Here is a 26,917-nt window from a genome sequence, read left to right on the forward strand (position 1 = left end):
TTGTAAAAATTACATTGTATTTATGGAAATTGTTTTGTTAATAATTTTTTAATGAACAATAAAAGGAGGGAAAGATTAATGAATTCGATATTTCTGAAGATTAAGATCAACATCAAGATTAGTAAGAAGTTATTTAGAATTAGCTCTATATAATGGAAAATATTTTCATCCATATTTTTGTCATTTCATTTAAAAAATGGCTTTTTTATATAAATTACCAAAATTTCCTTTAAAAATGTTTATTTTAACTCGAATATGGTTTTGACAAAAAATTATAGAAATTGAAGATCCATGTTTTGGAACTTAATTTTTGTTGAGTATCAGTTTCGAAAACAAAAAAGCACATATAAATATATTGCGGCAGATAACTTAAGCATTCGCGGAGCGTAAGAAGGGATTAGATTATCTTTTTCAATTTTTGCACAGGAAATCGAACGTTATGCCGCAAATTTGTATTGTATTTTATAAAACATTAAGTAAGAGATAAGTATCGGCAACTTTACTTTTTTTGTACGGCTTGTTTCTTTTTTTCCCACTATTGACAAAACGGCAATTTAAGTAGATATACGTCGCACGATCGCGGAGAATATCCACGACTTCGGTATTCGCGAGCGGTTCAATAAGAGATATACATGACAAGGGTATTAGACTTTAAGTGCGCGATCCGTAGCGGAATATCTTGCATCGCGTTAAGAGATATGCGGAAATATATTCCACTAAGGATAATTGCCGTGGAACATGAATCAAGGAGCACCTACCCGAGTAGCTTGCGATATCGATTGCTTTATGTATTAATGTTCATAGTAATTCCAACATAAATCGATAACGGTATGTATAGTTCTTGTAGGGCAAACAGTTGTTAACTTTAGATTATTACATGAAAAACATCTCGCACTTATTCCACGTGTCTTTGACGCTTTGGTTTTGCACGATTAAAGTTTTCTAAAAAATTTCTAAAGTTTTTCTATAAAAAAAGGGAAATAATAAGCAGTTATATGAAATTACATTTTATTCTTCTTGTTCGTCACTTTTAGGATTTGGGGGGAATTAATTTGATAAACGGAGCGTAGGATATTTATGTAAATTTATTTCAATATAACATATTTCATTGTGCGGATATTTGATGGCTCGCCAAAAACCATTTTGTCTGTTGGACGATAGTTAGAAAGAAAATTTTGGAAGAGTTTGCAAGAAAAAAATGAATTGTGACGCCGTGTGTGGATATTTACAAACGGTCTCATTTAAATAAACATTATATTTTAACACAGTTCGTATAGGAATATTTGTGTTTTCGCTTACTTCTATTTCAAATATTGTAGTTAACACATATCCCTAATTCGTAAAGATTCGCTAGGACTAGTTCCGAATGAGCTCGAACAATCTCTCATTCCTTCTTCGCGGTATGTGTTTTTTTTATATTTTCTACTTGCACGAGCGACTCCCCAGATAGATTCGAATGATCTAACAGCGTTTACTTCTGCCACGCATCGATCACTTATCTAATCAACAATAATAATTACAATGATATTGATAACGTTGCGTGTTAATATTATACAGCTCGCAACACTTATTCGCATTCGCGATCATAAGAAATCGACCATGTTCGTAATAACAAGCACGCACATATAGCTCTCCATATATATTAGAAACCAATAGAGAAGAGCCAAGCCCGATAATAATGAGAAAAGAAAAAAATATGAGAAAATACAACACATACGGTGCCGCATCTGATGCCACGCCGATTAATCGTCGACTCGAATTCGCTGCTGATGCAGCACGTTACCGATTTATCACTCGATCACGCGCGTGTCAATTGAACAATAATTCTGGATCGACATTTTACGACATTTTTAAATAGTATCTTTCCTGGCTTTATTACTGTACTTCGTGCACCGTACAGCCAAAAAAATATCTTTTTCGTCACTTTTGCACTTATTGATCAACCAATCGTTCACCAACGAATAAAAGGTAATGAACTGACGCACTTGAATACTGGTAGTCACTGATCCACGCGATTTGTCCAGTCCAATACTTTAAATAAACACGCAGCTACTCGATTTCTTCCCGAAAATCATCACTCTAAATTGAACAACCGCTTGAAATAAAACGGTGATATCACGTTCCGTTCAGCGATCGTGCTTCGTCAGTTCTAACGGCTGTTGGTCAGTCCAGTGATCTCTCCAAGCGACCGGAGGCGAGGACGGTATGTCCTGATCGGAATCTTGAACGTCGATCTCCTCGTCTTCATCCTCGTTCTGATCGTAACGTATCCTGTGCGTTGAATCCGGACGTGGACCAAGACCTTGCCGCTGATCGTAGACGGGACTGGTCGGTCTCGAGAGCCCGGACGAGTCGTCACCCACCAATTGGCTGATCATCCGGAAAGCGCTGGGCTTCCTTTCCGGCTGCTTCAGCTGCACCGATTCGTGCCTGTCGAGCCTATCGTCCCTGGCGGTGGAATTGGCGACAACCGCGCGAAACGCGCTACTTTCGCCGCCCATGCCGGTGATGGAGCAGCTGGACGTACGCTGGCCGATTTCCATAGCGGACGTAGCGGAGTGCGGTTGCTGCGGCTGCGGCGGCGGCTGCGGCTGCGGCTGCGGCGGTGGTGGTGGTGGTGGTGGTGGTGGTGGCGGCGGCGAGCGCTTTAAGAGGTTCATGCGCTGGTGACGACGCCACTTTGCCCGTCTGTTGGAAAACCAAACCTAAGAGTCACGAGTTAGGTCGTTAGAACGCTCTCGTAATCAAGTCGGACAGACGTCGGGCAGACGCGACCGTTAACCGCAGGGGCCATTCTCCAATTTATTAAACATCGAATTAGGCGCCCCGCGTCGCGTCATCGCGTCGACCCTTTATCTTTATGCACTAGTGGAGATCCTCACCTGTACGCGAGCCTCCGACAGTGACGTTTTCGAAGCGAGACGTTCGCGCGTGGACACACACGGGTAATGCGACCGCTCGAATTCCTTCTCGAGTTCCTCGAGCTGCTCTGGGCTGAAAGTCGTGCGGTTGCGCCGGAACTTGGGCTGTTCCGAGCCGTCTAAGCTTCCGTCATCTCCGTCGCCATCTGCACATTAACGTAAATACGTTTTCTACGGGCTGTGCAGTGGCTGAGTACAACCCAAAACATCTCTTTATTTTGACAAAACCTAATGCGCTCTATAACTTTAAAGTAAATACCAGATTGAGAAAATCAATAATTATACTATTTTTATATAATATACTCTTTAAATTGCAATCAGTATATTATCATTGATTTGTAGTGGTAGACTTATAATTGTGATAATTAATGAGTATTCACTATCTTTTAGTGATTTTTACTTCAGAATTAGTGTGTATTCACTGAATGATAAGTGTATTTCACAAATTGGTAAGTTATAAGTTATTACTGAAAATCAGTGTATTTTCACTGATTTCACTGATTTTTCACTGATTGTAATTTAGAAAGTATGATTGAATACATACACGACAATACTCTTGATTTCTCTATAAAATTTTACATGATATTTTAATTGAATGATTCAGATGCAAATTGTATATTTAACAAGAAACTATATAAATATTATATTTTAAATGTTCCAAATAAAAATTTATAACATTAAATCGTCGATCAAATTAACATAAAAGGTTTAAATTCGCTTTTTCTCTTTCATTCTTGGTTCTTTATTTTTATTAAAAGGATTATATGTAAATCTAGGAATCTCTCTCTAAATTTCAGGATTTAACTTATTTGAACGAATTTAATTTGGAAGAAAACGAATAAAAAATTTCGAAGAATAATATAACGTATATCCAAAAGAGATGTAGGAATAAGAATAAATTTTGTAATCGAAGAACGATGCATGTCTCTTTCGTCACCTTGCAAATATCCACGAGCGATCGCGTCGGCGGCATGAAGCGCATGCTCGGAGGTGCCCGTAGCGGACGCGGACGCGGCCGCGGCCGCGGCAGCGGCCGCACCGGGACTCAGGGATGGTGGCAAAAGCAAAGCCGACGCGGCGCCGGATATACCAGTAGCAAGTGGCGGCAGCATCCACGGGTGTCCAGCCGCGCCCGGCGCCGGCCAGCCCGCCGGCAGATGATGGCTCGTCGTTGGATGCTGGTGCGAATTGAAGTACGGATGCGGCCCGGCGGCCGCGTAAAGGCCGTAGCCGGCGGCGCGCGCGAATTCCGCGGCCGCGCGTTCCGCCGCGCGGTTTCGCAATATCCGATTAATGCTGCTGACCGACGGCGCTGTCGCGTTACTGCAAACTCCTGGAACAGGCGAAACGCCGAAATGCGTTGCGGTCAACGCCACTAGTGAAAACACCATAGAATTGAAACCCGATCTGCATTAGGGTGAAAGGCGTAGTAAGTCTTTTATGTTTTAACGTTTTTTTTTTTTGTACAGTAAAAAACCATTTCAGGCGCTGCTTTTAGAGTGCTATTTGTGTGTTTCTGTTATTAATATTTTGAGTGAAAATTCACTCATATAGTTAAGAATCTTTTAAGATTTTTTCTACCTTTGTAGATTGCAAGGTATTATAGATTAACTGAACTATTTTAGACTGTAAAGAGAATCTTATTAAACGTTACTTTAAACTATCAACATTTTTATAACAAAAACTGTGCTAAACTTGAATTAAGGGAATGCTGGACGGCCAAACATGATCGAGGTCGATAACGTAGATTGTAAAATCATTAGTGCACATCATTAATAAGATTTTGTATGTATTTCTTATAGATTTGAAAATCTTTTTATAAAATTCAAGTAATAATATCTGTTAATTAGTCTTTAATATCGAGAACAAAAAGAATTATTTTCACATTCTACTTATCTACTTTTCACGCGTATGCACGCTTAAATTTTTGTAAAATTTTGTACAATTTCGTCTCAATTAGGCATCAAAGTCTAACTTCAACATTGTTTATTTCTATCATTTATGTGTCTGCAATGTCAAATTTCGTGATCTTTTATATCAAGCAAATATTATTACGAGGTAACAGCTTCACACGCCATATTTGAATAAGAAATGATTAAAGTATCGACAATTATAAATTTTTTTCCGTAAAGCAACTGTCTCCAGCATCCCTCAAGCAAAAAGACGCTTTTGATATTTAGTGTAAAAAAGGAAAGACTCGTGCAAACTCGTTTTTGTTTCTATACTGCGTTTTTAATCTTTATTACTGTCCACACTTCATATATAACGAATTGACATTCTGAATATTTGAATTGGATATTCTTTTCTCGCTTCAAATAATTTGAACAGATCAAACATACAATATGTACTTTTCTGAGCTTTAATTTTAATTATAAAATTTAGAGTTTAAAGTAAATTAACGTCATAGCTTAAAGCTTAGAGAAAAAGATCAATGGTTTATTATAGATCGCTAACACATAGCCCGAAGATCTCGTTACAAACATGCAGAATTCTTCACAATTCCGCTAATGCCGTAGGCGTGACGCAACCTTTGATACTACACGTTGAATTTTTTGAGTGACAATGTTGCGTCGCAACAAAAGGCATATCGAAGTTTACTGACGATTATAATGATATTCGTGTTGGCATGAATGTCTCGAGTGCGGTATGTGTGTCAAGAAGTAAGGTCGCAGAAACGCGTTTCTTAATTCTTTCGTTTAAATTATATGTTATCCATACGTGCGTCCGTAATCATATGAGCGGTTTGCATTCGCATGGCTCACAGAGGACGAGCATAATTAGGTAAGAAACACGCTAATTTATGCATTGCGCTGACGAAGACTCGGCATTATGACTAAGCGCGCGCACTAAGAAACATACCACGAAATAATCTTAATCAATGTCAATGTTAGCTGTGTTGATCGATCTCGTGAATCTGCTTACGCTTAGCATTCATTATCATAATTTCGCTCTTTCCGATCCAAAAGAAAATAATTGCCTTGCAACAATTCCCTGCCGTCTTCCTTTTCGCAAGTAATATTTAAAGTGCGACGCGTCTCATAAGTTCATTTCAATTTAATCTGAACGCTTATATGTTCGGACACACGTCCTCCGATAAGTGTCGATCCGGGCGTTATATTATCTTACCTTCGGAGATTAGTCTCTCCCGAATTTCCCAGGCGAAGATAGTCGGGTTCTCCCTTTTATATTGCTCGATCTTAGCGACGACAGCCGGTGTCGCTACTTTCGGCTTACTGCCACCGATCAGACCCGGCGGGCGCAACGTACCTGAAACACGATAAAATGGGCTTCAAGGACGCGGTGCATTGGCAAAACCTTCTGGGGGCCGTCCCCCTGATAAAATCGCTCGTAAATGGCGCCGCGGCATGGCACATTTATATTTTGCGCTCTTATTCGACAGCTCGGTCACGCCAAAACTCGCGAAATTTGCCGTAATTCCTGAAAATCACGCGATGCACGTGCCTATGGAATCCGAATGTATATCTTTCACAGGCGTGATTGATGCGAAACGAGTGATAATTGTAATATTGTAATTGAATGATAAATTAAACGTAATTTGTTCCACGTGCACGCCTTGGATATTGTCCGGTGCAAAGATGTATTAGGATCTTCGCGGTCTTTCAAGTCGGTCGTGAAAACATAACGCGTACGGCAAGCATAAGGAGGCAGAAGGAAAAAAATACAAATGACAACATGTAACATTACAAAAGTCACGGCAATACGCACGCGGTTCGCGACGCTTAACATCGCGTGCCACCGACAAACGGATATCAATCCTATCTTCGTATCTGGGCGGATTCATGATGCAGCAATTAGGACAGCGCGAGGATGTTTTACGTAATATACGTTGTAGTGTAAGAAAATTATCTGCGTACGCCTAACCACCGTGCGCGTCGGCTTGTGATAATTTTTAGTGTCATTATCGCCATAGATGTTTGCTTAAGAATTGAATTGCAGGCTTGGGTCAATGAGACTTGATGCCGTTTATAAAAATTATTGGGGTTTATTGTAATCTTACCTCTTTTTTCCTCTTTTTCGAAATGGTGACATTTATTTGTAAATGAGACATAAAAATATCGATCATAAATAAAAATAGATATATCTTAAATTTACTGCTGTCACATATTCCGTAGAAACCGAACTAATAATTTACTCGTGGGAAAGACAATGAGTGACGCAGCAGTCAATTAGTCATGAATTAATTAGCACCTACAAGTGAATGCTAAGACGCGCACAACTCCGTAAGCATATTATAAGTATGAAAAGGCACAGTGCACATATGATCGATTGCATGTGTTGCGATCGTAAAAGACGCAAATAAAATACCTTCTAACCAACTAAATTTTAATAAATTAAGTTAAATTATTATAAAACGTTTTATATAAAAAATATGTAAACAGTTTTAGAAGTAAATTGTGTATAACTAAAATTTACAATGTGAAAAAATTATACTAATAGAAAGAAATTTTCCTTAATTTTAGTAAGCATGTGTTACATACAATTGTGAACACATTTTCTTAAAATAAAGGATTATATTTATTTATTTGAAGAACATAAGTAATTTGAATAATTCGTTCACTAGTTATAAAAACTATTTTATGCAATACAATCAGTATTTATTGAAACAAATTGTATTTTTTACATAAATTGCTTTTTTAATAATACCAATTTAATTGTAAAAAATAATTCTTTTATTATGTAAATCATTCATAATTTGTAATAAGATATGTTTTAATATAATTAGCAAGTGTTTATTTAAAGTTTTAAAAATATTATTTATTAAAAATTACAGAAAAATGGTATCATACATGTAAGTTAATGTATGGTGATTTGACGTAAAATAAAAATTTAAATTAATTTAATGTTTATTTAATGCATTTATCGTTTTGGAAAAAGACGCTTACTCTAAATTTCGAAGGGTCATGAGTCTCTTGCAAATGTATTAAGTTATTTTTTCCTATGAAAGATGTATTGCACATTATCTACTTATATTATAAGTTTAACAGATACACGTGATAAAGGATAATTTAAAAAATTATTACTTTTTTATACATTTATTAAATACGCACGCATGTTTATGGAATTTAAAATGTGATAGGTTGCGGACATGTCCACAATTTAATACGTGTTTTTACACCATATACTACATATGGTTCTATGAATTTTTATATGTTTACATCAATCAATATCTATTAAGCTGACAAAAGACACCATCTAATTTATATTTACATTTTTAAAGTTTTTATTTTTGACTTTAAAAAAATAATATTATCCAAAAACAAATTAGTATGCCAGAATTAGTTAGAATAGACTTTCCTCTAATATCAGTTAATTATATGGTAACTTTATTAAATTTATTTGTATATAATAACAACTAATACAAATCCGATAGGTTGCAACCGCAATCGTGCATTTGTATGAAAAAATTCTTTTTTTGCCAACGTTATGTCGTTACTAATGATATGTATTCAAAGCTATACGTCGCGCTCAAGATACACCACGTATCCGTCGTTTTTGCCCCGTTTCTCGCGAGCGACACGACAGAAGCGAAGAAACGAAAGTCACGCTCGCGTGCTAATATCAACGTCAACCATCGGGCGTAAAGGGTTCGCCTTCCGACCCCAATTACGCGCGGATTCATCGTGGAAGGACGTTGGACGTCGTCCGTACATGCATGCATCATCCGTCATTCGCGCTCTGTCGCGGTCTTCCCGAAGAAGAAGAAGACTGGGAAACGCGACGGTTGAGAGAGGGAGGGAGAGGGAGAGGGAGAGAAAAAGAAAGAGGTATCCGTCAATCCGATGGACGCGCGATGCCAGGGAGACCGTGGGGTAATGGAAACCAGAGGCGCAGGCAGACTTGAGCAATTATCGGTCGTTACGTACTATTATTAATAACAATAATGACGACTAAACCCGGCAGAGGGTATCGCGTGCGCTCCCACGGATAAAGTGCGTGCCGGGTACATAAACGATGTATCCACCTAATAGGTATCCATGCCGCGAGCAAATTCCTTGCCTCGACCTGCTATCCCCCGGATTCTCTCTCTCTCTCTCTCTCTCTCTCTCTCTCTCTCTCTCTCTCTCTCTCTCTCTCTCTCTCTCGACATCCCGTTTGCTCTCTTCATCTTTTATCGAACCTCCCTCTCTTTCTGTTCCTGTATCTATCTTTCCCTACCTCACATCGCCGATCTCTTCTCACCCTTTCCCTGCCACCCTTCTTCTGGCCACCGTTTTTCATTGTTGCCCGCTCGGCTTGCTCCTGCGCATGTGTGTGCGCGTCTATGTGCGTGCGTACATAAGATTTTTTGAGCGTTGATTTTAATAAAAGAAACCGCACGAAACCAATTTTGTTAGCCGGTTAGGGTTGCTTGCGAGCACAGTGGTGGACGTCAGTCCGTCCGCCAGCGTGTTTACGGGGTGTCCGTCGTTACGGGGCGTCGTCCCATGCGTGTGCGCGTTCTCGCGGGCCGAGGCCTGATCTCTTTTATGCATTGATAATGAGAAATTAGCGTAATTGTACGGGACGGGTGTGTGCATGAAGAGCGTCGCGATAGAAACTACGAGCAAACAACCGGAACGCCTTCGGCATTGTCCATTCGATTGCCGTCCAGTTATCCTAACGACACCGCAATAGTGACGTGTTAAGCTTATGCGGCACGCTCGAAATTTCGGCCATTTATCCCGTATAGTCTCTCAATCCAGCCTTTGAAACCGATCCCTCTGTAATCGGTGTAATAAGGCGAGGCCGCAACGTTTGACGACACGAAAATCGATATAATGGAATCGTACTTTCGATTTATGAATATGAATAACCGGAGATACAGGCGTCCTTCTACCCTTTCTTACGACTACCTCGACTTACGACTTTTCAGAATTGCGACCGGCATGTGCGATCGCGGTAGTTTTGTTTTTTAATCGCTTTTAATACTAAATATTATATTATATTCTTGAGAAAAAAGAATTTTATATAATAATAAGTATATATAATTTTATATAATAATAATAAATAATTATTTTCCACGAATCATGTTTCACTTACGTACTCTCTCAATTGCAATCAGTGTATTTTTACTGATTTCGTTGATTTTTTACTGATTGTAATTTAGAGAGTAAAATATCAATTTAAACCATATGTATACACATAACAGTTTAGCGCACTCAATACTATTATATATTGTTATTCGACTTAGGTCCTTGTACCACGTAACCTAATCTTCTATAATATTTTTAAGGATTAGAAAAAGATAAAAAGAAAGTTAAAATGAGATTTAGTTGCATCGTGTAGCTTACAAAGCCTTACAGTTAATTCGACGAAAGTCGTAACCAGAGGGATACCTGTATCATGATATAATACGTTCTCCGCGACAAAGTGACCAGATATCGTCATTTGTTTCCTTTTCGACCTGCATATCAACGCTGCACTACCTCGCTCGCGCCGAGGGGATTAATTGTTCGCCGTCGTTAAGTAATTGGTCGGCCGATTATAGTACATTATATTCACCTCGGGATGCCTAAGGAGTCCGTATCCGTAGCGAGATGAAGACATTACCGGCCGCGCCGCGCGAGAGAGCAGGCCACGAACGGTATTTTTACGAGCGGCTCGTAAAGTTAACGAGGACCGCGAGATAGGTAGGCTGGTCTCTACGAGAAAGAGAGAAACTCCGGCGTTCCACGGCAAACAGCAATGCTCGGTGGCTCGCTTCTATTTTTTATTGTTCGCCTCTCTCGGCGCGCGGATCCTTCCTTCTCCTCCTCCTCCTCCTCCTCCTCCTTCTTGTTTCTTCTTCTTCAACTTGGCTTCCTCGTGTTTCTGGCCTTTCCTCGAACGAGATCCGAGCTTCCGACAATTCCCGATCGCGTTCAGGGTCTAATTTTCCGCGCGTTTCACCGCGCTCTCGCGTGCAAGATCGCACTCGCGTGCCCATCTTAGCGAAAGCTTCATGATCTGCATTAACTCGCGGAATATGGCGGTCGCGAAGATATGAAGAGCGGAGCGAGTAGTTGCGAAGAGCGTAAGTGCTAGGAGCTCGAAGTGTAATTTCTCGAGCAATTAGTTCCAATCTACAATAAGTGTAATCAATTTTTAGCCTTTGGTATAAGTTGTAAACTGTGACTTTTTTCAGAAATATAGCGTTTCCGACATTGCTTTAAACTGTAATCTTTAAGCTGGCCAAATCTCAACTGTAAAGCCTAGAACTTAGAGCAAATTAACATCACAGCTCAGAACTTAGAGAGCAAAAGGCTAAGGCTGGATCTACAATAGGTATAGTAAGTCTTAAGCCGTAAGAAGTTGACTAATCACAATTATTTGTTTGAATTTATTTCTTGCTACTTAAAGCTTACTACACCTATTGTAGACCCGACCCAAATATTTATTAACATTTATTGTAAATCTGTACTTAGCCTTTTTGAAATATAGATAATACTAGTTTTGCTAATGTTTGTAAGGAAAATATTTTTTAATTTTTCACACACACACACACACACACACACAGAGTTCTCGTCGCTTTTGCAATGATTTCTTCGACGCTCGCGAATCGTTTAGGTATGCTACTAAACCCTCATTTTCTTTCACATTACATGAATGCTTGAAGAATGGTAATAAAGAAACCATTGTTTTACAAGTATAAACAATTCGCGCTAAGAGTCATTACGAAAGCACGGGGAACACTAAAAGATGTATTGAAAAATAATTTCCAGGAATGTACTTCCAAAAGCTTTATAAACGTTAGCACTGTTGAATGTTAAAGAATCACATGTACAATTCTTTAAATTTAATAACATTTTTTTATATTTAATTGCCATATGTGTCAAAATTTATTATTTTTACACAAACATGTAGTTAAAAGAACACTTAATCAGTCCATCTATAATTAAATTGCTTATTTTCAAAGTAAGCGGGGTATTAATGTAATCTAACATTTAATGTAAACTAAGTAGCTAATTAATGTAAAATAATTAATGTAAACTAAGTAACAAATTAAATTTGAATCAAATTTAACATTTTTTAATTAAATTGTTTACTTAACTTTATTGTGGTTTTAGTTAAATAGAACATATTAAGTAGGAGAAATGGTGATTATAGAAATGATTAAAAATAACTGAAATTGGGTAAAATTTGTTACAAATTTAACAATGTATTATAAGGAAATTATTTTGAAGAAAATAGATGTAACGTTATTTATTTCTTTATGATAAATTTGCAAGAATTTTTTTAAACGAGTAGTATTAATGATTCATCAAATATTTATTGAATTATAAAGAAAATGGCATGTGGAAATAACTTTCATTAAAGCTAATGTAATTTGATAACTAGAAAGAGAATATAATACAAGTTCATAAAATTTCAAATTCAACATTTTACTCAATTAAAAAGAGAAGCGAAAGTCAAAACTTTGCTTGAGCCCGCAAAAATGTAGAAAGGCTAATAATTGGCTAATAATTGGCGCAATTACTGACGAATTATTTAGGTTTGTTGCCGAAGTGCTGAAATTTAATGCGCCAAAGAAGCGGTTATTACGTGTTAATTCTCGCGAGCTAACGAGCTTCGAGTGGCCGATATGTTCTTCATGACGCTCGTTATGTCTGGCCCCGAGTTTGGTGCTATTGCCTGTTCTTTACCTTCCTTGAAATCGCCGAGATATTAACGCGGCATCGTTTGAAGCTGCCGTAATTGCCGCATAAAGCGAAAAATACAATAAAAAATTATGTAAATTTGAAGAGAGACAGACAGAGAGAGAGAGAGAGAGAGAGAGAGAGAGAGAGAGAGAGAGAGAGAGAGAGAGAGAGAGAGAGAGAGAGAGAAACGCCCAAGAAGAAATAAAATGAAGTTTAAATAGAATTATAAATTTGCTTTTGTTTTAAAAAAATATAGATCCATTGAAGTAAGTTTCCGCTTAGGTAGATAGGGAAAAGCTCCTTGTCAGTATTATTTTTTTCTCATGCATAGAAATTGACTCTGAAACTTATATTTGACAAATACGACAAAAACCTTTTATATCAATTCATCTAATAGTTCTTGACTTTGGAAAATTTTCCCTCGTACATATCCAATATCTATTTTTCTCTCATTTTCGAAGGATCGATAGTATTCTCGGAACGTGGAATATAAATGGATGATTTCTGCCCTGACTTCGTATTGAACTTACGTGCGTACGTAATGCGTGCGTGGTGCTCGATACCTGCGATAGATATAGTGGTTGACGAATGTAATAGCGATATGTCAACGGAGCAGTTTCCCTACGTAGGTTCTCGTGTTCGGAATGTCACCCAATAATTTGCATATTCTTATCGTCAATGATAAGAAACAACACGGGGTGTAATATCGAGCGTACAAATATCGCGAATGCGATTCTTCTCTTTCGTGCGTGGCAGTTTCGTGATACAAATATAATACTTTACAAACCTAAAAGTTTCGTAACGACTGCGCCCTGTTGGTTTAATGATAACACGTGGTTAGCGAGATCGTTGTAATGCCTCAGCGCTCCTAATCCATGTGACAACTCGATCAGACGTTGCCGCGATGCGTTACTGTTATTGCCGCTGGCAAATGGACCGGCTGTGCAATTTTGTAAACTCACACCTGCAATAAAAAAAAAAAACATTTTGTTGTACTATTTATAATCATGAAATTATCATATCGAATAACTAATTATGTTGTTAGAGCGAAATCTCGGTTTATCTTTGATCGTCATTAACTCTATCGCATTTTCGCGTTCTCGACTCCAGATTATTTTCGTGAACTGGTTAATGAGATTCGAGAGATGACTTTACGGGTCTGACATAATCGGAAATCTATTTTTCTCACAAAGATCCTTTTTTAGGATCCCCGAAGTCCGTTGAATGCTTCGTTAAATTAACAATCGCCTGCGTAATCGCTGTGACGAAAGTGGTCACGGTCAAATAACTTCACATTCAGGCGCATTAATTTAAGTTGCCGAACGTGATCTCGCGATCCCGTTATTGATACGGTCTTCCAAAATGTTGAAAGCGCAGTCCTGTCAAAAAGATTCCCGTCATTCAAATTATGGCTAGGAATAATTAATTCATACTTATATATCGATATGACCTCGAATAGCATTTATATTTTTTATAGCAATAGTGTATCATAAAGTACCTGAGTTGTATACAATCTATTTAAAATTCTATTAAATAGAATCTTAGAGTCTATTATTTTAAATAGAGTATTAATGTTCTGTTTTTATTAAAAAGCTCTGCTAAATATAATTTTTTAAAACTCTGTACAATAAGAATGGATTTGCTAAAGATAAATCTTTTCTTTTAGTCAACTAAATTGGCAAATTTATTATTAATTTAAATAAATACAACGTTTCTCAATTTAAAATCCTTTTTAAGTAACAATAAATTAAAAGAACAAAATTAAAATTGTCATTGTTGAAAAAATATTATAAGTCTATGATATTTTGTACCAAATTCATAGTTTGAAATACGTCTCTTATGTTAAAAACATTTTAATACTCGTTTTGGTAATCAACTTGATAAAAATAATATTAGAAGTTAAAAAGAATTATTAGAATAATTAAACACTTTAACACTAATGAGAAGTGAATAACACTAAGATTTTGGAAAAATTTAACTGAATACAAAATTTAAAAATAATATTGTTAGATCATCAAAATAATGATGATATGTAGAACGTCTAAGTTGATTGTTAAATTTTTTGTAACATATGGTTTATCTTGCTTGAACCTTCATAATTATTTTTACCAATAAAATTATTTTTAGACATGTATTTACATTTTTAATTATACATAGATCAATTTTTACATATTTAGTAAAACTGTTATATTTCACACACACACACACACACACACACACACACGCGCGCGCGCGCGCGCGTGTGATTAAAAATAAAATAAATTAAGTAGGCTTTTATTCAGTCCGAAGGTCTTTATTGAGAGATTTGCAGAAACCTTAGGCTTAGGAATTCATCAATTTTATTTTTAGTTTTTAATTATTGATTATTTCTGCTTTTAAATAGTCAATAAAATATACAAATCACTCTTTAACTATTTTAAAATGTAAAATCAATAGAAATTATTTGGTTTATTACTAAATTCAAATTTAATAGAGGAAATTATCCTTTATCGTTTATTTAATAAACTTGATGCTATAATATGACGATCATTTAGTACGTATACATGTTTGTCAGAGTTCTATTACATATCGATTTACTATATATCGTTCTATTATATTAAATAATGGTGCAGAGTTTAGCTCGTAAGCACATCTGTAGTCGTACAGTAAGTGAATTATTAGCCAGGTGCAGAAAATTTTTTCTTCGTACGAATGACTCTCCCATATAGATTTATAACTGAACAATTTTTATAACATTTTGAACGAAGAAGTGACGCTATTGAAAATCGCTTGTTGACTTTAATTGCAGTCCGGAGATAATCGTCCACTTAAATTTGAGCAATCGAGCATTTGGTGGGCTAGCTCCGTCGAACGTGCTAGGGTTATCATGCTAAGTGAAAGATTGACTCATAGAAAATAATCATAAAGGAGAGAGAAGACGTAATTACACGGCGTATCCAATAAAATCGCGACAGGACGACACGGAAAATTCAAGCGTAAATCGACGCGAGCTTAAGGATAATGTGAATGTGAGCTAGATGTTAATTACTGTGCCGGTAGGGCGTTCAAAATTACGATGTGCTTATTACAGGCTTAGCTTCCTCGTAATCGCACTGCCGACTGATCCTAACCACATTTAGCGCAGAACATGCAGATGCCAATTTACTATCGAACGATATATGTAGCGTCATTTTGCTGTCATTTTGCAGACGACGAGCGCAATTACTTTTTATCCAGCCGTCTTACATAAGGAGCCCGCGCGATCGCGCGGGGAGAGAGAGAGAGAGAGAGAGAGAGAGAGAGAGAGAGAGAGAGAGAGAGAGAGAGAGAGAGAGAGAGAGAGAGAGAGAGAGAGAGAGAGAGAGAGAGAGAGAGAGAGAGAGAGGAGAGAGAGAGAGAGAGAGAGAGAGAGAGAGCTAGCGAGATGATCTAGAGCTAGCGAGAGAGATCGCTCGAGCGCTAGAGAGGAGAGAGAGAGAGAGAGAGAGAGAGTCCATCAGACGAAATTAAATCCCGAGTGTTGGCAGGAAACAGGTCCGCCGTGCTCATTTGTATCGCGTTGTTTTAATTGGTTTCAACGAGTGAACTCAGCGTGAATACGCGGCAGTACGTTTGCATAGTGAGAACGTTTAATTAATTAGTCCTTTATGATCCGAATGGATCGCCAATCAGCTCAATAAGTGCCTCTTATGTGGATCATTTGCAATTTGTTATCCGCGTAATCGAACGGTCGCTCTGGCACAATTTACGACGTCAATGCAGCTAATTACTAATGGTGTCTCCTCAGGAATACAGTTAATCAGAATTTAACCAGTTAACTGTAATCTGGAGGAAGAAAACTGATTTGACTTTTTTTGTACGTATTTATTAATAACGTTACTAAACGTTTCTTACATGAAACGTTATTACAAACAGATTTTACATCTTTGCTACTTTTTTAATCTTTTAGATTTATTAACATTTAAAAATATTATTGCTACAATTTTATTAAAAAATTATGTATGAAAGATAACTAGAATTATGTCAAGTTAAACATTCGATGATTTTCAGACCGCATGTTAATGATCGAAAAAATTGCACAAGTCATGGTTACTTAATTAAAATTCACAAAATTTTCTGAGAATTCGTGGTAAAATTGACTGTCAAAATTATTATCCGAAAAATCTTATTGTGGCAAATAATTTTTAGTTTACTAACATTTAAAAATATTGTCTACAATTTTACTAAAAGGAAATCATACATAAAATTGTGCAGATCGTACAATATACAAATCATAATTATTTAATTAAAAGGAAGAAACACGTGTTGCAACAGTCTTCACACTCGTAAAATTCTCAGAGGATTCGTGGCAAAAGCGAAGTGCTGCCGAAGTTGTTTTCTGAAGAATCTCGTTTGCCACGGTTGCTCGAAACGTCGGATGAAACTTATGCGAATCTCGCGAGTCCCGCGTCGGTCCCGTCCCGTCCAGTCCACGTCCAGATCTGGATGGCACATCGGGCGCGCATTCCGCGCTCGTTTCGTGTCAAAGCGATCGGAGGTGTCGTGAAAACGAAAGTAGCCGATGCACAGAAAGAAATGCGTCCCATCGTCGTTGCATCGACACCAGGCGGGAACCGGTTCTGAACGAGTTCTGGCATCGAACCTCGCGGTATGTATATATTCATCCGTATATTCGAAATCGCCGCCGGTAAAGACCGATCGTTTGACAGGGCGGTAATAGATAATAGGAAAACTAGCAGGCCGACGATTCTCTCTTTCTGCGGACTCGCCAGATCGCTCGCTCCGCGTCCTGCCGATGAGTGGTTTTATCTGGACCGCGAGTTCGCAGATAGGTTTCAAGTAAAATTGCGTCGCATTGCGTCGCGCGAATCAAGTTAACTTACAAATCGCAAGCCTAGACGCACACGTGCAAATATAAACCTCACCAGGATACGTTTTAGTATTATTCAAAAAAAGAATGTCAGAGGCAAATGTGTACAGATAGGTGAAGTTCATATATGCGTACGGTGGAAAGAAAATGAGTTGATGATACAATGGCATAACTTAGCTATATTTATTGTGGTCTGTCTTTAAGAGATTTACTTCTATAATCGTGTTATTCGAATGCAGGAATAAAATCTGAATGGAATTTATGCGCATATTTATTTATAAATATCTTTATACGTGGAATAAAATTTAAATGTTAAACAGACAGATAGTTGCGTTTATACTCGAGGGCAGTATCTTACAAAAAAGTAATCTTATGTTATTAGATTGTAATTTCTAGAGTTCATGTTAAGAATGGATTGTTATACATGTCGATAATTAATACGCATAGCTATAGACAATCATTTTACGTAATAACTCGATGATTAGTGAAGTCCATGGCAAGATAGTATCCAAGAGAGAATTGAGAGGGAATTGATTTATAAATGAAGATATCTATATTTCTTTTGCACTTGTCGCAAATGTATTCTAGAACGTAATCATAAAATCTCGAAGTAAAACGTGTTATCACTACCGTAATAGTGTCTAATTGCTCATAAATTTTCACGGCATCATGCATCAATGGTCTATATTTGCATTTTATATGAAGCGATATCATATCCCAAATTGAACATTATCACAGGTATTGATAATTCGATGGCATCTAGCATTGAATGTGCGATGAGAAAAGTGAGCTATTCTATTTAACTTCTTACTAATGGTTTTAATACGCTACACCGAAAAATTAGTATCAAATCTATTAACAATCATTGCCTTATACATAAGCAAGAATGTAAAATTTTTAGTTTAGTAATCATAAACTTTAGCAATATATACTTTTATTTCAATATTGTAATGGGTATCTGAAGGATACCCATGCGCAATATATATATATATATATATATATATATATATATGTGACTATTTTAATATTAATAGTATTAAACAATTATAATTTCTTATATTAAATATATTGTTATTTCTTTGATACTTTTTTTTATTAACTTATAAAAATTACTGAATAAAAATAAATATTTTTTAAGAAATTATACAAAGTTATTTTATGTGAGCAAGTTTATTTAAAATTATCAAATTCTTAAAAAAAATTATATTTGCTTATATGCAAACAAACAAGAATTGTTGATTTGATAAATTTTTTTTTGTTTACTTATTCCTTAAATCTCGTATTATAGAGTGAAATGTCATTCTAGAAGAATGAAAATTGAGTTTCTGTGATTATTCGAGTGATTTAGCACTCCAGTAAAAATAAAAAATCATATCCTCTATACTCTATAACATAAGAGTGAATTTTGAAAGAATAAAAAATTTGTGGGAGGACTTTTATAAAAATAAATGTTTAGTTTTATAAAGTGGCAAATTATTTGAATAATTGCATAAGCTCAATTTTCGTTCCACGAGATTTAGAGAATATGATTAAAAAGAACAATAAACGCGGATTATTATGATTGTGAACTAAAAGTATCAACAAATATGATGTTTATCGTTAATACTGCGTGTGCAAAGGAGCATTGTATCTCTTAGCAGAATTGTAAGCTGAGAGTTAACAAGTAGTATATTCTACGCGTAATTAGTGCATATATCTTCGCGGACACTTTCAACGATTGGTCGTCAAAACTGTAACAAAGTGTCGCCCGAAGACAGCTATTAACCGTGAGGTGAGGTGTACCTGTTTCAAAACACTCTCTGGGTGCGGTCGTAAAATCCCGCGGCATCTCGCGCCGGCAAGTATCGAGCGTGCTGCTCAGCATCGGAAACAACGAGGCGAACCCGTATCGGGTCTTAAACTGGATTATCGCTTTCAACACGCAAACCGAGCTGGGGCTACGCTTTGTCCGCTACATCAAATTGTCGGATTTGTTCGCAGATTTTAATTCGCAAACAGTATCATTAGATCGCAATTTAAGAGAATCAATTTATATGTGATGATTCGTGTTTAAGGAAACCGTACGTACATACTTAATAGACAATGGAACTTTGCGATGGAATATTCGCGAGTTTAGCTTTTAAATGCCATGTTGTCGAGAAAGAATGCTTTCAACAAACGTGCAATCATCAGAAACGATTCCGTGATTAGTATATATACAAATACTTTCATGTGGTAGCATACATGACCAAGTGTCATAATGTACTACCGGAGCACTCAGAACACATTTCCTCTTGTCCTTTTCTCGCGTGTCTCTTTACCTGTTCGCTCGCTCGCGGAGGAAGACGTCCATTGCCTATACGAGATATCTGCCTCGAAAACAGTCTGGGTGTGGTCGTAAAATCTCGGGGTTCTGGAACGAAGTGCTCCGCGTGCGCGAACGCAAGAGGATCGAGAGTACCCGCGGAATGGACGGGTATTGAGCGTTAAACGAGAGTAATACGTCCGCCGAGATCCGAAGGGAGGTATACTCTCGAATTGCCAACGCATTGGAACCGGTTCCGAACGAGTGCGGTGCAGCTCGGTTAGCTCCTGTGCACTGTCTGGCAAGTGCGAATCGCGGACGAAAGGATCCGCGAATGCGTTGTCGTCGTAGGCGCATATCTGCGCGCTCCCTTTTATTCTCTTATCAATGATTTTACGACTGGACTGTTCGAGGCAAGCAAAGTATTTCACACTGCAACAAACATTTGCGCGTCGCGAAGTTCGGTATATTACATTCGCGCGAAATAACACGGCTCGTGGCGATTGTTGTACTAATCGCGATTTCACTCTTTTTTTTTAACAACTTAATTAGAGATTGTAAAGAAACTGCGACGATTGCTGATAACGAACTGTAAGCATCGACAACAGAATTTTTCAGCATAAATTTTGGAAAAGGACCTTTGACGTAATGTAACAAAAAAGAATTTTGTTTTTCCATCTATACAATAAAAATAAATGTAGAGTGTAATCTCATAACGCAGATATTTGGAAAGTATACAGATAGAATTTTATTTTTAAAATTAATTCTCAAAATAATGATGAAACTTGTGTGGAACAACATGATATAATATTTCAAAGAAATTTACTATTTATTTGATAAAAATTAACCAAACGTATCTTATATTTTAGTGTTGTAGATTATTAAATTAGAGAAAATATATAATTCTTTAAAATATTATACTATCCTATGACTACGGCGATTTTCAAGTTAAATTCTGAGAGAAAACTCCAGTATAATATTCGAAACTTTACAAACTGATTTATTTAATATCTAAAATAAAAATAATTTCATATAGAAATGCTGCTTTCGATCAACTTTTCTGTTATAATTTTCACGATGCAATTGAATATTCCATTCCGAAATCAATTGCAATTAAGATTTTAAGATACTTCTGAGATTTTTTGCGTTTTTAAGGCATGAAATACTTCCGTTAATGTGGGTTATGAGACGAGTCCTGTACAGGTGTTTGACTGTACAGGTGTTTAATGTTAATTGCCATCCTGCATCGAAAGGTTCGCGCGGCAAAAGATTGTGATGCGATTCATAATTCAATTAGAGTTACTTATTTGCTTATCTCTCATCAAGATAGATATAATCGATATGTTCACTTGTCGTCGTATGTATCGCACGTTTAATTTTGACGTTATCGGGAATGCATAATGATTAAATTATATGTTAATATTAATTATACAACATAATAATATGTGCGAGATATCTAACAATATCGCATAATAATTAGTAAAGTAAATATATAAAACACAGGCATATTATTTTCTAAATCTTGTAGAAACATCACTTTCAAAAGAATAAAAATTGAGCTGGGCAATTATATTCAAATGACTTGTCACTCTAATAAAAGTAAAAATCCTATAAAAGTCTTATAGTAATTTTGATTTTAATAGAGTGCAAATCATTCAAATAATTATACAAGTTTGATTCGTATTCCACAAGATTTAAAGATTATATACAAAACGAAAACGAAATACGATTAATGGAAATGTCATTTCTTTGTTTTTTATGTTTCTCGAAATGATCAAAAGTTTATATATGTCGACATGACGCACATTTAAAAAAATCAAAAATAAAATTTTACTACAACCTACGTTCCAAAATTCTTATTGTCACAAATATATTTGAATATATAGAATTCTATATTAGAATAGAATTTTCACGTCTTTTTTTTGTTCTTTCGTTATTTCGTTTCATTGATTATAAATAGTGTCTCTACCTTCGATAGTCTCAAAAGTGTATTCAGGTGTTTTGGACGTTCGGTATCTCTCCATTAAGCACTTTTAAATTTCAATAACGCCGTGCAACTTTTCTGTAATAAAGCGCATGAAACACGATTGTAAATAATGGCGCGTGACGTATTCCGTAATTATCGATTTATCGTGGCACAACGGAATTAATTGCTTATACATACATGTGTCCATCTTATCTTAGATATCCAACAAAGAACAAAATGATATAATGATCAATACCGAGAAGTAGAAAAATGTGTTAATTGCAAAAGCGCCCACATATCGCTTTCAATGAGTATCAGAACTCATTGTAACGCATAACGGATATTTAAATTGCAACAGATTTAAGCCCTTAAAAAATTATGTTATCCAATGAAAATAAGTATCTTATCGATTCATACGGAACGTTCACCATGAAGCAATTATTAATGAGTTTAATGCACCTGGAAATCTCGTTTATATCTTTAAAATGATTATTGCAATATTCGAACATATATCAGGCTAAGCTTGTTTTAAACGATGATTTATTTGACATTTATTATGTTGGTCAATCGAGAGTTATCGTATGCAAAACTCAATGAAAGAAAAAAGCAAAAACTAAATGATTGAATCCAATTTAACGAGAGTAATTGGAACTGGACAAGAATAATTGTTTTGATTTTAATTACACGAGTACTCATTGTATTCCTACTCACCGTCAATCAGGGAAGCCGGTACATTCAACTGCTGGTGATGATGCGCCGTCGGATGCTGCTGGTGATGATGTGGCGGGTGTACCTGTAGCAGGTGCGATCTCGTCTGGGAGAAGGTCGGCGACGGTGGTTCCCAAGGTCGGGTAACACCAGTGTTGGCGGGAACGTCCTCGTCCTGACAGCAGAACTTGTCGCTCGTGTTCGAGGGGGTTGTGCCGGTGCAATTGGCAACTCCGTGTCCGTCGTCATTGTTGCTGATCTCCCCGTTATTGTTGTTATTGTTATTGCTACTGCTATTGCTATTGTTCGTAAGGCGCGTGGTGGTCGCACCCGTCGCAGGGCTACCACTACCATTAGCACTGCCACTAACACTACCGCTGCCAATGCCGTCGACCTGCACCATTTCGCTGTCGATTGCAGCCGCCGACTTGGCAGTACCAGGAGGGGTCGCAACGCCGCCACCGATCATCATCACCAGACGATCTCACCTCCGCCCCCTCCACGCTCAAGCAACGGCTCCTCCCTCTCTTGCTCTTTCTCCACTTTTTCAGATGCACAATGTCTATCTTCCGTTACTTATCCAACGGATTTTTCCTTCGCGATTTTCAAAATGGTAAAGGGTTTTTTTCTGATTAATGTAACATTTGGCAATACTCTCGTTCGGCGTATAGCGTCTTCGAAGATTATCCTATGCATCGAGCAATATCGTTGAACGGACATTTTTCAACGAATATTTATGTGCAAACAATATACCATGAAAGCTACTGCTAATAGGATTGCTTGTCGATTTCGCCATCGTCAAACTTAAATATTTCTCTTCTATCGTTGTATCGCTATCTGCATGCACATCGACACAATCTGCGGTACGCATTCCCGTCTTACTCGCCGATCTGCAATTTCCATTTGTTCTCGGAGAACTTCAACTTGTCCTTATCAAACTGTCTACCAAACAATCACGTGTATACCACCTAAGCGTAACGTCAACCACTATCTTCTGACAGCACAAACACGTTTCGCGGACTCGCCACGTGACGCGGAATGACGAACGAGTCGTTACGGAGCTGATTAGTGGAGCGGAATGACTTCTCGTACGATCGTGCGATGACGGTCGCGGCGCATCGCGACGCAAGCTTTTACGTCGTCGCGACACTTCAGCCTAGTCGAAGCCGAGGAGTCGGAGGTACCGAAGGAGTATTGGAGCGCAAGCGCTTTCATGAAGCTCGTGACTACGTTCTCCTCCTTCTCTTCCTCCACCTCCTCTTCTCCTCCACCTGGCAGTTCTCCCTCTTCCCTCTCCGTACTCTTCCTCGCGTGTCGATCGCCCTCTCGTTTCTTCCGCCTACGAGAGCTCCCTTCTCCAATGACAGGCAACGAGGACTACCACAGCACCGGGGTAACTTGCTCGCGCTCCGCCGGATTCGAGCCGATTGCCTTCCGCTCGGGGTTTCGAAGCGCGCCCAGACTTTCCCCCTTCCCGCGATCCGAGACTTGCCGAGGTGAGATCAAGATTTAATGTGACGTGACTTGCCTCGTCGCTCCATATACGCGGCCGATTTTCCCTTTTGGTTCTCCGTTCACCATCAGGATTTGTTTCCCTTCGGACACGGAGATCGCCAGATTGTCTCTCTTTCGTTTCTTTGCACACTTGTTCCCCCGAGTACAAAAGGGAGAGATGAACTTCTTTCCAGGATCACACGAAAACGATTATTCTCCTCTCATTTTTCTCCCGCTTTCGTCCCTTCAACAGTTCCACTGTTTCTCACCATTTTTCTTGTCACGCGATCAACGATCGCTGGAGTTGTTTTCCTTGTGTTCTCCAACGTGAGGAACGAAAAGCTTGTACGCCGCGGTTTTTTTATTTGTTCCTTTAGAAGGTGTTTCTGTTATCAGCCCTTGCAATGTGATGTACGCGATACGTATCCTCGCTTCCTTCTTCGACAGTGATGCTCAAATTTCGAGTCACCCTTCCCTCGCGTTATTTTTGGATGATCAGACGCGAGTGCGTTACGCGGGGCAACCTGCTCGCTCTCCGCCGTATTCGAGCAGATTGCCTACCGCCGCGCGCTCGAAGCGCACCCAGACTAGCCTTACCCCCACCTTATACTCTTCCCGCAAAAGACTCCGTTCTTCTGCTTCTACCCGCTGAGAAGAAGAGATCAAGATTTGAAGCGCCGCGCCGCGGTAGCAATGGTCGATGGTGGCGCGAACGAGGAAGGTGAATACGGGGGAAAAGGCCGCGGTTGTAGAAGCTGCCAATTACACCAAGTCTGATCATAAAGAGTGGACGTGGGACGGAAGGCGTCGAACGCGGGGCATGGGAAGAGAACTCTCATATCAAGACCTAGTCGATATACAGACCAGGTGGGGAATGCATGATGAGTGAATGAGAGAAAAAGAGAGAGAGAGAGAGTGCCAGTAAAGCCAGCCAAGTGCGCACTGCTCGCCGCGCATCTGAGCTTACCCAACGCCCACCAACCATTACCAAGTCGATCGACCAATTGGGCGATCTGGTAGCCGCCCACCGATCTGGTGCTCGCTACTGTGTCGCCCACGCTTTTAAAGTGGCCTTCCGCTCTTCTCTGTAACTGGAGTATGATACATTGTTGTAATCCTTGTCGTCGATCGTTGCCAAGACTGCCCTATGCAATTTCGGCGTCGGGCGTCAATGTCAGACAGAGAATACCCTCAGGGATAATCGATTGGTACAATTTGGTTTAACCCGATAAAACTAGAGTTTAAAGTAATCATCCGTAAGATCTACAATACCTTGCTTTCAGTCTTTTGTTGTAATCACATAAACTTTATTACTTTGTAAGATTTTTATTCGTCAAAAAGCGTTTACACCACTGCCCTAATCTCTACACGGAGAGAATTTTACAGTAAAAATTACTATAATAAATAGTATTTATAAACTAAGAAAGAAATTATGAAAATTTTTACTATGTTTTTCGTCAAACTATCATAATATTTATACTACTTATGATATAATTTTATGAAATTTCTTCTCATGGCCCGTAGTTAGTATCGTACATAGTAATTTTTGATATAAAGTTTTCTCCAAGTAAGCTTTAAACTGGACAGACTTCAGTTATAGAATTTAGAGAGCAAATGTCACAGCTCAGACTTCATAGCAAGAGGCTAAAAATTTACTGGGTAATAATACTATCTACTATAGAACGCGGTGCTAAAGATACAAGACAAAGAGATTTTAATACAGAGAGGGTATTTTGTATAAATTGTTCTTGACATTATAAATTGCCAATTACTGTTAATAGAGTGATTTGACTACAAATGATTTTGTAATATGTACAGCTGAATATGCTATATACAAAGCTGTTTTATATTGTATACAGCTGTTTTTATTTTCAATATTCTATCTATTTTCAGTATTACTTATGCAGCATAGAACTTACGACAACATTGTATGTAATGTTGCAATGCAACATTATATATTGCATTGATACATGTTTGTTGCAAACACGTTGCTAAATTTTTTTTCAATATTATTTCAGTAATATTGCAACAATGTTTCAAAAATATTGTGAGAAGTAATGTCCTATAATTTACCAGAGAGCAATATGCTACACTCAGCATATATCATTGATTTATTTGGTACATGTTGATATAAAAACCCTACCCCCTTAATTACGAGGGAGTAAATATATTCTTAAGTATGTATAATCAAAATTTGAGATACAAGGTTTATTTCAACATGTACCTCCACATTTTGACGATATATAATTAAGAGTATTGGTATCAAAGGAACGCAGCTGAGTTCTACTATTCGTCATTAGAAAATACCACATAAAATAAAAGACGTAGCATTAAAATTTTTTTATTCACATTTTTAATGAAATAATTCCTTGAAAAGGCAAATTCTTTTTTTTAGTTCAAAAAAAGTAGGTTTAATGTATTTTGACAAAAAATTTTTGGGTTTTCTGTGTAAAAATTAATTCACAAACGTATGATATATTTCTGAAAATTATTTGTGTCAAAATATGTTCATATAATGGCATCTAATAATTATTAAAGACTTCAAAATACATGTTATAATATTGCTGCAATATTGCATTGTATTGCAATATTTCTAAAATCGTAAAAACATTTTACGATTATCAATTATTTTATCCATGTGTGGCAATATTGAAGCACAATTCGCGACGTTTTAAAATGCTGCAATCTTATGATGAAATATTTCTGCAATGTTGCTGCAATTTTTTATTAGTGCTACGTGAGTACTTAAGCTTTTGTAATTGTATATAGTGTTTGAATTAAAATTCTTTCAGAAAATTTATTTTAAACTGGCCGAAGAATATGATATTGCTATAAATTTCCTCTTCGGAAAATTGTGTTAGTTTATAAGTTAATCACTTATCACGTTCAAATAGATGTTACTATCAATAAAATTATAATACAAATTATAATATAACATATATAAATGTCTCAATTAATATATGGTCAAAATGTATAGATTACAAAATATTTATAGCGTCAAAAGCATCACGTAGTTTTAATATACTTTATGTATTAGATAAAAATTTAAAATACTTACCAAATTTAAAGAATACA

At 37.3% G+C, this 26,917-nt stretch overlaps 1 protein-coding gene across 1 annotated transcript; it reads right to left on the reverse strand.

The window, feature by feature from the left end:
* Window positions 1-1,067: 1,067 nt before the first annotated feature.
* Window positions 1,068-26,196, reverse strand: LOC105831221. Its single transcript, XM_028193868.2, has 6 exons — window positions 22,352-26,196; window positions 13,329-13,505; window positions 6,048-6,188; window positions 3,859-4,254; window positions 2,883-3,067; window positions 1,068-2,705 (listed from the first exon to the last, which is right to left on the reverse strand). The coding sequence occupies exons 1-6, from the start codon at window positions 22,818-22,820 to the stop codon at window positions 2,127-2,129; spliced, it is 1,947 nt and encodes a 648-aa protein (XP_028049669.1). The 5' UTR covers window positions 22,821-26,196; the 3' UTR covers window positions 1,068-2,126.
* Between the last annotated feature and the right edge of the window lie 721 nt (window positions 26,197-26,917).

This window comes from Monomorium pharaonis, chromosome 10 (assembly GCF_013373865.1).
Source record: "Monomorium pharaonis isolate MP-MQ-018 chromosome 10, ASM1337386v2, whole genome shotgun sequence".
Classification (NCBI taxonomy): Eukaryota; Metazoa; Arthropoda; class Insecta; order Hymenoptera; family Formicidae; genus Monomorium; species Monomorium pharaonis.

Coding starts and splice junctions, on each gene's coding strand:
- LOC105831221 (XM_028193868.2), bottom strand. CDS start 22,820: ATGATGATCGGTGGCGGCGTTGCGACCCCTCCTGGTACTGCCAAGTCG. Junction 6,189..13,328: donor AGTCGTTACGAAACTTTTAG/GTTTGTAAAGTA, acceptor ATCGTGTTTCAG/GTACGTTGCGCCCGCCGGGT. Junction 4,255..6,047: donor GGAGAGACTAATCTCCGAAG/GTAAGATAATAT, acceptor CGCCTGTTCCAG/GAGTTTGCAGTAACGCGACA.